At 46.5% G+C, this 15,290-nt stretch overlaps 1 protein-coding gene across 1 annotated transcript; it reads left to right on the top strand.

The window, feature by feature from the left end:
• Nucleotides 1–1,631: 1,631 nt before the first annotated feature.
• SPX (spexin hormone) lies at nt 1,632–13,796 on the top strand. Its single transcript, XM_081957873.1, has 6 exons — nt 1,632–1,696; nt 4,600–4,680; nt 6,174–6,231; nt 8,173–8,235; nt 10,696–10,782; nt 13,219–13,796. The coding sequence occupies exons 1-6, from the start codon at nt 1,691–1,693 to the stop codon at nt 13,278–13,280; spliced, it is 357 nt and encodes a 118-aa protein (XP_081813999.1). The 5' UTR covers nt 1,632–1,690; the 3' UTR covers nt 13,281–13,796.
• Nucleotides 13,797–15,290: the final 1,494 nt, after the last annotated feature.

Consider the following 15,290-nt stretch of genomic DNA (forward strand, 5'->3'; position numbering starts at 1 on the left):
TTTCCATCAGAACAAAAGTGTGTGCAATCATTGGCTTTAATAAAGCTCCACCCCTACACCCCGCTGTTTGGTGATCTTCTCTCAACGATGTTGATTTCAGACTCATTGATTAAATGACAAAGCTGTGCTCTTGTCCATATTAAGAGGGATGGGAAATGGTTGTATCTGACTAATGCTTTTTGACAGCCCTTCTCCTGTTTGGCTGCTCTCAGAGGGTCAGACTAGGTAATCATACCTTCTCGGCCCTTATTCTTAACACGGGTACACCACAGGGTTGTGTGTTGAGTCCCTTACTCAACACCCGCAGTGGCTAACCTTTTGGTCCTCGTCTGCCGAAAGCACATGCATGCGCATGACAGCACACCAGTGGTGAGTTCCGGATCCCGGTGCAACCGGTACGGTGCAACGGAGCCGGGCATCCACCACAAGCAAGCGCATGTGTACTTACCATGTGTGCTTACCACCCGCAACGCTCCAGCTGCTTGTACATGCAAACACGATCCCGCTTGCAGGCTCCGGAAGGCAAAAATCGGCCCTACGGACAAACCGGAAGTCACCATTCATGAACTTCTGGGTTCCCCATACGTCCGTTTTTTGCCCTCCGGAGGCTTCAAAGAAGTTCCTGAAGCCTCTGGTGGGACTCCGGGTGGGGTGCTGTTTTCGCCCTCCCCAGGCTCCTAGAAAGACTCAGGAGCCCGGTGAGGGCGGAAAAACCGCACCAAAAGCGGAAGGAGTGCGGTAGTTGCGCATGCATGTGCACCGGGGGGGAGGTGTCACGCGCACATAGCATTATGAGTGTGGCACGCCCACGCACAACACTCCCCCCCTGCACTCCTCCCCGCTTTTGGCATGGGAGCCAAAAAAGATTAGCCATCACTGATAAAGGTATTGCCCACAAATCTATAACCAAGTCATTATTTCCAGATTATTTATGCAGAACACAGTGGCCAGTTTGCTAAGACAGACACCTGGTTGTCTGCGTGTTAGGTCTTTATTGGATCTCACTCCTGCAACATGTCTCCTAGGGGAGACATGATAGCAGTGTTCCAATATCTCAGGGGTTGCCACAAAGAAAAGGGAGTCGAGCTATTCTCCGAAGCACCTGAGTGTAGAACAAGAAGCAATGGGTGGAAACTAATCAAGGAGAGAAGCAACTTAGAACTGAGGAGAAATTTCCTGACAGAACAATTAATCAGTGGAACAGAAATTGCCTCCAGAAGTTGTGAATGCCCCAACACTGGAAGCCTTTAAGAAGATGTTGGATAGCCATTTGTCTGAAACGGTATAGGGTTTCCTGCCTAGGCAGGGGGTTGGACTAGAAGACCTCCAAGGTCCCTTCCAACTCTGCTATTGTATTGTATTGTATTGTAACATTAGAGCAATATCGTCATTGCTACTAATGAATGCCGATGCGTCTATTTCAAGACGGAAATGTATATGTCAGAATCCTGGATGACTTTTCCTGAATGACGGCACCCCCCCTCTTTTTCCAGGAGATGTCAACTACTCCAAGTCTTCACCTCCTTGACAGGAAATCCCTTCAGAATGCTTCATGTTTGCTTCCAATGGGGAGGGGGTCTCTACTCGGAAGGCTTAAATAGACTTTCCAGCCTAAAAAAATTCACCACATTACATCCCGTCTATCAGAAACTCCCTGCTCCGAAAGATCAGATCCCCAGGACAGCAGAAAATGAAGGTATGTAGGAATAATGGTTATTTAATACCACTTTATAATGGCTTGGTAAGGTCACACTTGGTTGCCATGATGTAAAACAGATGTGGAGACTCTGGAGAGAGTGCAGAGAAGAGTAACAAGGAGGATTAGGGGACTGGAGACTAAAACATATGAAGAACGGTTGCAGGAAATGGGTATGTCTAGTTTAATAAAAAGAAGGACCAGGGGAGACATGATAGCAGTATTCCAATATCTCAGGGGTTGCCACAAAGAAGAGGGAGTCAAACTATTCTCCAAAGCACCTTAAGGCAGGACAAGAAGCAATGGGTGGAAACTAATCAAGGAGAGAAGCAACCTAGAACTAAGGAGAAATTTCCTGACAGAACAATTAATCAGTGGAACAGCTTCCCTCCAGAAGTTGTGAATGCCCCAACAATGGAAGTTTTTAAGAAGTTGTTGGATATCCATTTGTCTGAAGTGGTGTAGGATTCCCTGCCTAAGCGGGGGTGGGGAGTAGGACTAGAAGACCTCCAAGGTCCCTTCCAACTTATATTTATTATATTCTATTCTTCATGATTCCTAGATGATCACGTATGTATTAACCTGTGGAACATCAGATTTCCCCCCCCCCTAGTGATTTTTATGAATCATAGTCACTAAAACCCATAAAATATAATTAGCAGCCTAACAAGACAGTTGCGAAATCCAATGTAGAAAATACAATTGGGAATTCTGCAAGAGTTACGTTTATATTTTAAATATTATTGACCTATATCTCGGTCAAAGACTAATCTAAACTGGGTTTTAACATGAAATCTCTGGATTTTAACATGAGATCTTTTATATGTGTTTGAATATTTACCATTTTAAGAGGGATGAGAGATATGAAAGTCAAGATGAAGGGCATAATTTGGTGAAAATTATGGTGTGAAGTATTGTGCTTAAATATCTATTTCATCTAGAATTAACCCCTGTCTGGATCAGCCATATGGCTAAAACAGCAAAAACTGCTGTTATTTCATTTTAGCATCTATCTATCTATCTATCTATCTATCTATCTATCTATCTATCTATCTATCTATCTATCATCTATCATCTATCATCTATCATCTATCTATCATCTATCTATCTATCTATCTATCTATCTATCTATCTATCTATCTATCATCTATCTATCTATCTATCTATCTATCTATCTATTTCTATTATCTATCTATCTATCTATCTATCTATCTATCTATCTATCTATCTATCTATCTATCTATCTATCTATCTATCCATCCATCCATCCAACCTGGGTGTTACTTTTGATTTATTTGTTCCGTGGGAGCCCAGTTATATATGTATGATGTGTGTAAGTGTGTGTGAATGTGTGTGTGTACAGGTAGTCCTTGATTTATGACCCAAAAAGAGCCCAAAATTCCTATTGCTAATCAAGGCAATTATTAAGTGAATTTTGCCTCAGTTGTTAAGTTAGCAACGTGGTTGTGAAGTGAATCTGGATTCCCCGTTGCCTTTGCTTATCAGAAGGTCAGAAAAGGTGATTTAATCCTGACACACTGAAGCCGTCATAAATATAAGTCAGTTGCCGAGCGTCTGAATTTTGATCATGGATGTTGCAATGGTCATAAGTGTGAAAAACGGTCATGAATTACTTTTTTCAGTGCTCTTGTAACTTTGAACGGTCACCAAACGAATGTTTGTAAGTCGAGGACTACCTCTATTCTGAAACCGTTACATCAACAAAAGGAGCAGAAGCATTCCTTAAGCCAGGGGTGTCCAAAGTTGGCAACTTTAAGACTTGTGGACTTCAACTCCCAGAATTCCCCAGCCAGCTCTGCTGGCTGGGGAATTCTGGGAGTTGAAGTCCACAAGTCTTAAAGTTGCCAACTTTGGACACCCCTGCGTTAAGCCCTGGATAAGGAATAGAGGTTGTAGTCAGCCAGTTCGGTTGCCTTAACCGGTAGTGGAAATCATGGGTGGGCCCGCCCCCGCCAATCCACCCATCTGCCCATCCGCCCCACCTCTATGCTGTCCTGTTTAGGCACACTTTTGAGGCCGAGCGCATGCGTCGATCGTACATGTGTGAGCAAATCGCCTGTGCTAAAAGCTAGGTGCATGCACAGAAGTGTGGCGAACTAGTGATAACAAAATGTGAAACCCACTGCTGATAAGGAGGCAATATTAGGAAGAAATGTAGGCATAATTCTCCCTGAGATCATTGGGATATAACAGGCAGGGGTCAAAAAGCCCAATCAGACTTGCCAAAAGTGTTTACCGTATTTTTCAGAGTATAAGACGCACCTTTTCCTCTCAAAAAAGAAGCTGAAAATCTGGGTGGGTCTTATACACTGAATACAGCATTTTTGGCCTCCTGAAATCCCATCCCATTTGCAAAAATGGCCCTGCATAGCCTTTAGGAGGCTTCCAGAGTGTTCCTGGGGGCTAGGGAGGGCTAAAATGAGTGAAAAATGGACCCGTTTTTTGCTCATTTTTGCCAGCCCCCAAGAGCACTCTATAAGCCTCCTAAAGGCTATGCATGCCCTTTTTTTAAACAAAAAAACAGGCCCATTTTCGTGAAAAACGGGCCGGTTTTGGGAGATCTGCAGAGTGCAAAAACTTTTTTTAAAAAATTTGCCTCTTCAAAATCTTGGTGCGTCTTATACTGTGGTGCGTCTTATACTCCAAAAGTACGGTAGTTCTAGTCTTCTATCTAGCTTATGAAAGCTATTTCCATATCTGGACAATCTTGAAAGACTGGGTAAGACTCTTCAGGCCCAGAAAGTCTTTATTGAGGAGATAGATACAGCTCATAGGAGCAAAGCAGACAGCATACAATGCATAATGGATGTTGACAAGCTAAACCCTTGTTTTAATGCTTAGTAAAGGAGAGCTCAATATAATGTTTTCTTGGTTGTTTTTAGCAACTTCACAGGTGGACAAATGGTCCTTTGGCCCTCTACCTTTTGGCATCGTTCATCACTTTTTCCTGGGGTGTTCCTCAGGTAAGGAAAAATCTGTTATTCTGTGTTCTGTTATCTGTTAATCTGTGTCTGTTATTGAATCGCCTGTTTGTAAACTCTTAAGTTTATGCGACATGTTCAGCCAGCTTAACAGAACATAAATGGATGTTTATAGAACAATGAAATGATGCCCTAACATTACGGCCAAGTTCAAATACCATTGGCCAATATACTGGATTGTAAACTAAAGTCAACATTTCCTTCTAGTCAAAACCAACTGCAGGTAAATGCATGAATATTGGTAACCATATGGAAGTGGTTTGCCATTGTCTTCTTCCAGGAAGTTTAATTATTTACTAGCTGATAACTTGGCGTTGCCCAGGTATTTATTTATATGGGGGAAATGTCCGGATCAAATGTAATTTCTAATGTTGGATTTTCCCCCTTACCAGAGGGAGCCCCCTTGGAGAGTACTGTGAAGCCATTACCATGGCAACTTCACTGCACTGCACAGTAAAGCCATTTTACGGCAGTACGAAAGAAGCCATTTTAAGGCACAACAGGCTGTATCTTAACAGAACACCCCTCCTCCCCTGAGGGGTGTTAGTGGTGTCTTACCCACACAGTATTTTTTTTCAGAGAGTAAGTCATCTGTGTACCAAATTTGGTTGAAATTGCTTGAGTGTTCCAGAGTTATGCTGGAACATACACACACACGCACACACACACACACACGTGTGTGTGTGTGTGTGTGTGTAATTTTTTATGCCACCCATTTCCCCTGTAAGGTGACGCTGGGTGTCTGAGCTCCAATTCACCCCATTTCAGCCTAATTTCCGGAACCGAGTTGATGGGAGTATAAGTTAAATGTAATAATAATATTTTTAAAGAATACCATCTATTTGCAAATTCCTCAGTAATGTGAGGGGAAAATAGGCAGTTCTTTGGTCCACAATGAAGTTGTTATCTAAAAACAAGAAAGTTGTTTATTTAAGGTGAAAGTAATCCAGTTGCTGAAATTTGTGTAATATTAGCCCTTACCCTTTTAATAAATCTTGTTAAAGAAAATGCTGGCAATCTTCTTTTCAGCTTCCAAGTCAGCTACCAAGCCTGACAATATTCAGGTGTAAGTTCTGTTCCCATACCAGACTGCTTCTAAAATTTGTTCGGTAAACAGCAAGGTCTGCATTCTCTGATCACAAAATTATTTTTTTGACAGAAGAGAGGAAGAGGGAGAGAGAGGGAGACGGAGAGGAAGAAAGGGACAGGGAGAAGAAGAAGGGGAGAGGGAAAGAGTGGGAGAGGGAGGGAGATGAAGAGGGAGAGAGAGGAAGAAAGGGGGAGAGTGAGAGGGAGAAGGAGAGAGGGAAAAAGAGAGAGGGGGGAAAGAGAGGGAGACAAGGTGGGTGGGGGTGGAAGAGACTATCAGGAAAGGTAGGGAAACTAAAACTTGAAGCTGAATTTGTGCACTACAAAGGCTTGTTGATCATATTCAACGTCTGGCTGTGTTTTTTTCCCCTCATTTCATCAAAAAGGGTCACTTCCAAAGAAGAAACTGGACTCCTCAGGCCATGCTGTATTTGAAGGGTGCCCGTAAGTCCCAGTGGCAATTTATCTCTAGAAAAAAGAGGGCAGAAGTGGGGTTTCCTTCCACTTTCTACCACAGCCAAATGTTGACAGTAGGAATCAAAAGGTGTGCTTTGCAATGTCTACCCTCCAGAGGTGGTATTCAGCAGGTTCTGACCAGTTCTGGAAAAATGGTAATGGGAATTTTGAGTAACCCGGAGAACTGTTAATTACTACCTCTGGCTGGCTCCACCCCAATCTATTCTTTGCCTCCCGAGTCCCAGCTGATCTGGAGGGAATGGGGATTTTGCAGCATCCTTCCCCTGGAGTGGGGAAGGAATGGGGATTTTACAGCAACCTTCCCCTGGAGTGGGAAGGGAATGGGGATTTTGCAGGATCCTTCCCCTGGAGTGGGGAGGGAATGGAGATTTTGCAGTATCCTTCCCCTGGAGTGGGGAAGGAATGGGGATTTTGCAGTATCCTTCCCCTGGAGTGGGGAGAGAATGGGGATTTTACAGTATCCTTCCCCTGGAGTGGGAGGGAATGGGGATTTTGCAGTATCCTTCCCCTGGAGTGGGGAAGGAATGGGGATTTTGCAGTATCCTTCCCCTGGAGTGGGGAGAGAATGGGGATTTTGCAGTATCCTTCCCCTGGAGTGGGAGGGAATGGGGATTTTGCAGTATCCTTCCCCTGGAGTGGGAGGGAATGGGGATTTTGCAGTATCCTTCCCCTGGAGTGGGGAGGGAATGGGGATTTTGCAGTATCCTTCCCCTGGAGTGGGAGGGAATGGGGATTTTGCAGTATCCTTCCCCTGGAGTGGCTAGGGAATGACAATTTTGCAGTATCCTTCCCCTGAAGTGGGGAGAGAATGGGAATTTTGCAGTATCCTTCCCCTGGAGTGGGGAGGGAATGGGGATTTTGCAGTATCCTTCCCCTGAAGTGGGGAGAGAATGGGGATTTTGCAGTATCCTTCCCCTGAAGTGGGGAGAGAATGGGGATTTTGCAGTATCCTTCCCCTGAAGTGGGGAGAGAATGGGGATTTTGTAGTATCCTTCCCCTGAAGTGGGGAGAGAACAGGGATTTTGCAGTATCCTTCCCCTTCCACGCCCACCAAGCCATGTTCACAGAACCGGTAGTAAAAAAAAATTGAATCCCACCACTGCTACACTTATCCCAGATTGCAAACCACAGTGGCTGGGCTCATAATGTACAGGTAGTCCTAGACCTTCAACAGTTCATTTAGTGACCGATCAAAGTTACGAGGACACTGAAAAAAGTGACCTATGACTGCTTTTCCAAGCTTATGATCATTGCAGCATCTACATAATCCGGTGATCAAACGTTGTACACTTGGCAGCTGATTCATATATATGATGGTTGCCGAGTCCCAGGGCCATGCGATCACCTTTTCTGACTAGCAATGTCAATGGGGAAGCCAGACTCACTTAACGACCATGTTACTAACTTAAGAACTGCAGTGATTCACTTAACAACAGTGGCAAGGAAGGATGTAAAAAGGGGCAAGATTCACTTGGCAACACCTCCCAAAGATGCTTTTTTTTTTTTTCAAGAGGCAATTGGACGTTCTGGGTTTTCTTTGAAGAGGTTTCTTTTGTCATCCAAGAAGCTTCTTCAGAGTCGAGGAAGCTCCTTGGATGAGAAGAGCAACGTCTTCAAAGAAAAACCAGGAAGTCCAGTTGAAAAAAGCACCTTTGGGACAACCTGGGTCGGGATGACTGAGAACTTCCAGAGTCACTTAGCAACAGAAATTTTGGGCTCGCGGGTGGTTGCAAGTGGAGGAACCCCTGTACCAATCCATTATTTAATTTATACCTTAAGAATCGTTCCAATAAATTGAAATCCATGTCAGATTTTTCTCTAACGTAGGAAATTGTTCTAGACGTTGAAGCTGATTTTAATTCATTGAAGGGGTCGCATAGATAACCTTCCCATGTTGTTGTTTTTCAGAAGGCCGGCGGTTTATCTCAGAGGAGAGCCAGCAAAAGGCTTTGTATGACCGGTTGATGCAAGGTAAGAGGGCTTGTGGATGGGGAATGACCCCCTTTATCCAAAGGTAAGCTTGCTGTTCCCCAGCTTGACTTCTTCCAACTGCATTGGGACTTCAACTCCCGGAATTCCCAGACCAGACCAAGGACTCTGAAGCAGGGGTGGGCAATTAATTTTTGCAAGGGGGTGGTGGTGGAAGGGGGCACACGAGAAGCTGGAAGAGTTGTAGAGGGCCAAACCAATAGGGCTGTGAAGGAGGTGGCAGAGTCGGACAGTGAGGAGGTTGGGGAGGAACATGGGCCAGTCCTGGAGTCTGGGGAAGGCTCTGATGAGGGCTCCGTGTCGGAGGCAGAGAGGGGGCCAGAGCTGTATGCCAGTTATCAGCTACCTTCAGAGTTGGAGATCAGTGGGGCAGAAGAACAGCTGGAGCCTGTTCCCGATGTGCGCATGCGCAGAGCTGCCAGGGGAAGGGAACAGTTAAGGAACGAGGGCTAACTCGAGAGCAAAGGTGCCCTATTCATAAAAGAGTTGGGATTCAAAGAATAAGAATGAGATGATTTAAACATTAACCTTAAAATCTTATAGGGATGGTCCTTGAGTTATGGCCATAAGTGATCCCCAAATTGCTGTTGATAAGCAAGACAATTGGGAATTGCCCCATTGGACGAACTTTCTTGCTACAATTATTAACTGAATCACTGCAGCTGTTAAGTTATTGACATGGCTTTTAAGTGAAACTGGCTCCCCCATTGACTTTGCTCTTCGTAAAGGTCTTAAAACACGCATAACTTGAAAAATCACCTTTGAGACAAATCCCCTAGTGTTTCTGGGCATGGCTTAGTCCTAGGATGGTCACAGTTTCTCAGTTGAAACTATGGTTGAATCTGTCCATATCCAGTTGTGGCTGGTCCAATACTGGTAAGTAGTAACTGTGAGAGGGATCTTGGAGTCCTAGTGGAGAACCATTGAAATAGGAGCCAGCCATGTGCAGCAGCTGCCAAAAAAGCCAACACAGTTCTAGGTTGCAAAAAAGAGGGATAGAATCAAGATCACGTGAAGTGTTAATACCACTTTATAATGCCTTGGTAAGGCCACACTTGGAATACTGCATTCAGTTCTGGTCGCCACGATGTAAAAAAGATGTGGAGACTCTAGAAAGAGTGCAGAGAAGAGCAACAAAGAGGATTAGGGGACTGGAGACTAAAACATATGAAGAACGGTTGCAGGAACTAGGTATGTTTAGCTTAAGAGAAAGAAGGACTAGGGGAGACATGATAGCAGTGTTCCAATATCTCAGGGGTTGCCACAAAGAAGAGGGAGTCAAGCTATTCTCCAAGGCACCTGAGGGTAGAACAAGAAGCAATGGGTGGAAACTAATCAAGGAGAGAAGCAACTTAGAACTGAGGAGAAACTTCCTGACAGTTAGAACAATTAATCAGTGGAACAGCTTGCCTCCAGAAGTTGTGAATGCCCCAACACTGGAAGCCTTTAAGAAGATGTTGGATAGCCATTTGTCTGAAACATGTAAAGGGTTTCCTGCCTAGGCAGGGGGTTGGACTAGAAGACCTCCAAGGTCCCTTCCAACTCTGCTATTGTATTGTAAGTATTGGATAAGGTTTTTCAAGAAGAGATTGCACAGCCATTTGTCTGGAATGGTCTAAGGCCGTGATGGCAAACTTATGGCAATGCACGCCATTGTCCCAAGTCAGATCTCCATGGCGTATCTTTCGTGAGCTTCTGTTTCCCTGCAAACGACGAAACAGAAGCTCATGAAAGAAAGAGATCTTAGCTCTTGCTCGTTGGCGGTGTTGGGATGCCCATCTGCTACGCATGCGCCTGACCATGCACGTCCATGCGTGCACATGTCCGTGCATGCAGGCACACACGTTTCAGTTTGGGCATGCACGCACACACAGTTTTCTAAAAGGTTTGCCATCACTGATATAAGGGTTTCAGAAAAAAGAATAAGAGAGTTGGAAGGGACCTTGGAGGTCTTCTAGTCCAACCCCCTGCCAAGGCAGGAAACCCTACACCATTTGGTAAATGGTTGTCCGATCTCTTCTTAAAAACCTCCAGTGTTGGAGCATTCATAACTTCTGGAGACAAGTTGTTCCACTGATTAATTGTTCCAATTGTCAGGAAATTTCTCCTTAGTTCTAAGTTTGCTTCTCTCCTTGGTGAGTCTCCACCCATTGCTTCTTGTCCTACCCTCAGATGCTTTGGAGACTAAGTTGGCCCTCTCTTCTAGAATAGTTTGACTCCCTCTTCTTTGTGGCAGCCCCTGAGATATTGGAAGACTGCTATCATGTCTCCCCTGGTCCTTCTTTTCATTAAACGAGACATACCCAGTTCCTGCAACCGTTCTTCATATGTTTTAGTTTCCTGCCTGAGCAGGGGGTTAGATTAGAAGACCTCCAAGGTCCCTTCCAACTCTGTTATTCTGTTTTCTTTTATTCATACGTTGCGATTTTTTTTTCTTTGCAGAAACCAGCAGTCAAAATGTGAACCCATTAACTCTTTCTGAAGACGCACTAATGTTCCTTTCCTCGCTGCAGAAGATGCAAAACAAAGGTGAAAGTTTCAAAAGTTCCTGTCAATGCAACCAAAGGTGGCCTCATTTTAATTTTTGACAAGCGTTTATTAAGCCCATTGGTCTTCGGCTTGGTTACGACGATCATTTGAATTTTAATACGGGTGACGGAAATATCTGTAACCATCCAGTAAAACTATCATTACATTAAAAGACCTTTAAATTATGGAATTAACAGAATAACAGAGTTGGAAGGGACCTTAGAGATCTTCTAGATCAGGGGTGTCAAACTGGATTTCTTTGTCGGCCAGATCAGTATTGTAGTTCTCCTCTGTGGGCCGACCAGTGGGGACCAGGGACGGATGCCTCCTGTAGCACAGATCCAGCCCGTGGGGTGATTAGATGTGGCCTGTGGCACCTACGACATGAGGGATGTCAAGCTGGCCACACCTACTATGGCCACCCCCACCCCCCTGAGGTCAAACACAACCCTGGGGTTTAAATCTGGCCCATGGGGCTGCCCTGGAAACAGTGAAGGACCAGCCCATGGAGACTCTGCCAGCGAAACTGGAGCCCCCACCCCCACCCCCCAAGCTCCATTTTCGCTGCCAGAGGGTTGCAGGACATAATCACAGTGGAAAACGGAGATCAGGAATCTGTTTTCACGGTCAGAGCGATTGAGCCACCAAAGGCGCAACAGAAGCGATGTCAAGCTGGCCATGCCCACCCCAGCTCCCCGAGATCCAACACAATCCTGATGCTTAAATTTGGCCCATGGGACCAGCCTGGAAATAGCAAGGACCAGCTAGGGCAGCGATGGCAAACCTTTTTTGGCTCGCGTGCCATAAGGGGGGGGAACACAGGGGGGTCATGCGCGGGCGTGCTACACCCATAATGCAACAGTGACCCTCCCCAGTGTGCATACGTGCTTGAGAGGTGCTTCCCCCCGTTTTTTGCATGCTTTTTTCATCCTCCCCAGACTCCAGAGGCTTTATAGGAGCCTGGGGAGGGCGAAAACAGCTTCCGCCCCCCGGGGGGCCCTCGGAGGCTTCAGGGACCTTCAGGGGGCTTCCCTGAAGCCTCCAGAGGGCAAAAAACGAACCCACGAGCAAACCAAAAGTCACTTCTGGTTTGCTTGTAGGGTCGGTTTAAGCTCTCCAGAGGCTTCAGGGACCTTCAGGAGGCTTCCCTGAAGCCTCCAGAGGACTAAAAAGGACCCTACGAACAAACCAGAAGTCCGTTCCCAAACGTCCGGTTTGCCCATAGGGCCAGGTTTTTTGCGCTCCAGAGGCTTCAGGGAAGCTCCTGAAGCCTCCGGAGGGCCTCGGGGGGGGGGGGTAGGCTCTTTTCGCCCTTCCCAGGCTCCTATAAAGCCTCTGGGGAGGGTGAAAAATGGCTTTAAAAGAGGCTGAACTCAGCTGGCCAGCGTGCACATGCGTGCTGGCCAGCTGACTGACAAATGGCTCCACTTGCCACCTGTGGCATGCGTGCCATAGGCTCGCCATCCCGGGACTAGGGCATACCTAGTCCTTTTTCTAGGCGGCTGTTAAGAAAGTTGCACACGATTTTACAATCTTATGTGCAGTTGTTAAGTAAACCACTGCAGTCCTTAAGTGAAGCATGTGCCGTGGTAACTTTGGAACCTTCACTAAAAATGAATGGTTGTAAGTTGAGGATTACCTGTAGAAGTTCTCTTTTGAGATCTTGGAGAAAATGCAAGATTTAAATCTATTTGATAAATGAAGTCATGTGCAGATATTGTTGACGATGGGGAAGGGGTCCTTTGCCTGCAAGCCAGAGGTGGTATTCAGTCAGTTCGGACCGGTTTCGGCAAACTGTTAGTGGCAATCTGCGGGCTCTATGCCATCCTATTTACCCATGTTTTCAAAGTCATGCGCATATGTGCAAGCTGTGCACATGCGCGGAAGGTGCGCACGCTTCATGAAGCGCACGTCCATGGGCCGAACCCAGGGGTGGGCTGCTACGGGTTCACCCAGGTTCGGGAGAACCCGTAGCTAACGTTACAGCTAGTTCGGAAAACCTCCAAATCCCACCGCTGGCTGGCCCCGCCCACCCCTCCCCTCCCAGGAGTCTCCACACGGCCCATTTTGGATGCAAGCTAAGTGCAGGGCTGCACGGAGGGGGAAAAACAGGCCTCCCGGAAGTTCTGAACGGCCCATTTCCAGACTCCGGAGCCTGGGGGAACACAGTTTTTGCCCTTCCAAAGGCTCAAGAAAAGCCTCCGGAGCCTGCGGAGGGCAAAAACACCCTCCCCCCACTGTGGTACAGGTGGCTGACTAGGCCCAGCCCACCATGGCCATGCCTACCCAGCAACTGGGCAGAGTACCCATTACTGAAACTTCTGAAGCCCACCCCTGGGCGAACTGGTGGTAAACGTCTGTGAAAGCCACCACTTGTGCAATCCATCTTGTATTTGTGAGTGTGCTCCTCATAATCACTCTTTCTGTTTGCTTTAGAAGATGAAGAAAAGGCTCCAGAAAGACCCGGATATCTTGCTGATGGTCTATTACATTGGTGAAAGATTTTCAACCTTCAATGGGAATGTGGGGTGAATTTAAAAGGAAAATGTATTCTGTATGAGACCATCCCCCCCCCCCCCCCATCTTCTCAACTTCCTTCTCTAAAATACCTGAGTTGGTCGCTGGTCAATATCTTCTAATCAAGGAGAGAAGCAACTTAGAACTGAGGAGAAATTTCCTGACAGTGGGAACAATTAATCAGTGGAACAGAAGTTGCCTCCAGAAGTTGTGAATGCCCCAACACTGGAAGTCTTTAAGAAGATGTTGGACAGTCATTTGTCTGAAACGGTATAGGGTTTCCTGCCTAGGCAGGGGGTTGGACTAGAAGACCTCCAAGGTCCCTTCCAACTCTGCTATTGTATTGTATTGTATTCTCATTGTCAATCATTCTGCAGCATCTATACCAAACGATTAAAGGCATTTTTCCCCCCGGCTTAGACATATGTTGATGTGCTGCTGTTATTAGGTTCAACCTGCTTATTTTACTTTCGGAAAGACTTGGAACGACGTGTCCTTTCTACCCTCCCAAATATGAACTTTCAGACTTTGCTGGTGTACAACTAAAACATAGTAACAGCATCACCGGTGACTCTAATTTACTGTGGTTTTCTTTGCTTAAAAATGGAGAAGCCACAAACCAGGGGTGAAAGTCAGCAGGTTCTGACAGGTTCTGGAGAACCGGTAGTGGAAATTTTGAGTAGTTTGGAGAACCGGCAAATACCACCTCTGGCTGGCCCCACAGTGAGGTAGGAATGGAGATTTTGCAATATCCTTCCCCTAGGAGTGGGGTGGGAATGGAGATTTTGCAATATCCTTCCCCTAGGAGTGGGGTGGGAATGGAGATTTTGCAATATCCTTCCCCTAGGAGTGGGGTGGGAATGGAGATTTTGCAATATCCTTTCCCTAGGAGTGGGGTGGGAATGGAGATTTTGCAATATCCTTCCCCTAGGAGTGGGGTGGGAATGGAGATTTTGCAATATCCTTCCCCTAGGAGTGGGGTAGGAATGGAGATTTTGCAATATCCTTTCCCTAGGAGTGGGGTGGGAATGGAGATTTTGCAATATCCTTCCCCTAGGAGTGGGGTGGGAATGGAGATTTTGCAATATCCTTTCCCTAGGAGTGGGGTAGGAATGGAGATTTTGCAATATCCTTTCCCTAGGAGTGGGGTGGGAATGGAGATTTTGCAATATCCTTCCCCTAGGAGTGGGGTGGGAATGGGGATTTTGCAGTATCCTTGCCCTGGAGTGGGGAGGGAATGGGGATTTTGCAGTATCCTTCCCCTGGAGTGGGGAGGGAATGGAGATTTTGCAGTATCCTTCCCCTAGGAGTGGGGTGGGAATGGGGATTTTGCAGTATCCTTGCCCTGGAGTGGGGAGGGAATGGGGATTTTGCAGTATCCTTCCCCTGGAGTGGGGAGGGAATGGAGATTTTGCAGTATCCTTCCCCTAGGAGTGGGGTGGGAATGGAGATTTTGCAATATCCTTCCCCTAGGAGTGGGGTGGGAATGGGGATTTTGCAGTATCCTTGCCCTGGAGTGGGGAGGGAATGGGGATTTTGCAGTATCCTTCCCCTAGGAGTGGGGTGGGAATGGGGATTTTGCAGTATCCTTGCCCTGGAGTGGGGAGGGAATGGGGATTTTGCAGTATCCTTCCCCTGGAGTGGGGAGGGAATGGAGATTTTGCAGTATCCTTCCCCTAGGAGTGGGGTGGGAATGGAGATTTTGCAGTATCCTTCCCCTAGGAGTGGGGTGGGAATGGGGATTTTGCAGTATCCTTGCCCTGGAGTGGGGAGGGAATGGGGATTTTGCAGTATCCTTCCCCTGGAGTGGGGAGGGAATGGAGATTTTGCAGTATCCTTCCCCTAGGAGTGGGGTGGGAATGGGGATTTTGCAGTATCCTTGCCCTGGAGTGGGGAGGGAATGGGGATTTTGCAGTATCCTTCCCCTAGGAGTGGGGTGGGAATGGAGATTTTGCAATATCCTTTCCCTAGCAGTGGGGAGGGAATGGAGA

The sequence above is a fragment of the Natrix helvetica genome (genome assembly GCF_964273705.1).
Source record: "Natrix helvetica genome assembly, chromosome: 6".
Classification (NCBI taxonomy): Eukaryota; Metazoa; Chordata; class Lepidosauria; order Squamata; family Natricidae; genus Natrix; species Natrix helvetica.

Excerpts from the sequence above, each read along its gene's own strand:
- SPX (XM_081957873.1), top strand. Across the intron at positions 4,681-6,173 it reads TTTCCTGGGGTGTTCCTCAG|GGTCACTTCCAAAGAAGAAA; the intron begins GTAAGGAAAAAT and ends TTCATCAAAAAG. Across the intron at positions 8,236-10,695 it reads GTATGACCGGTTGATGCAAG|AAACCAGCAGTCAAAATGTG; the intron begins GTAAGAGGGCTT and ends TTTTCTTTGCAG.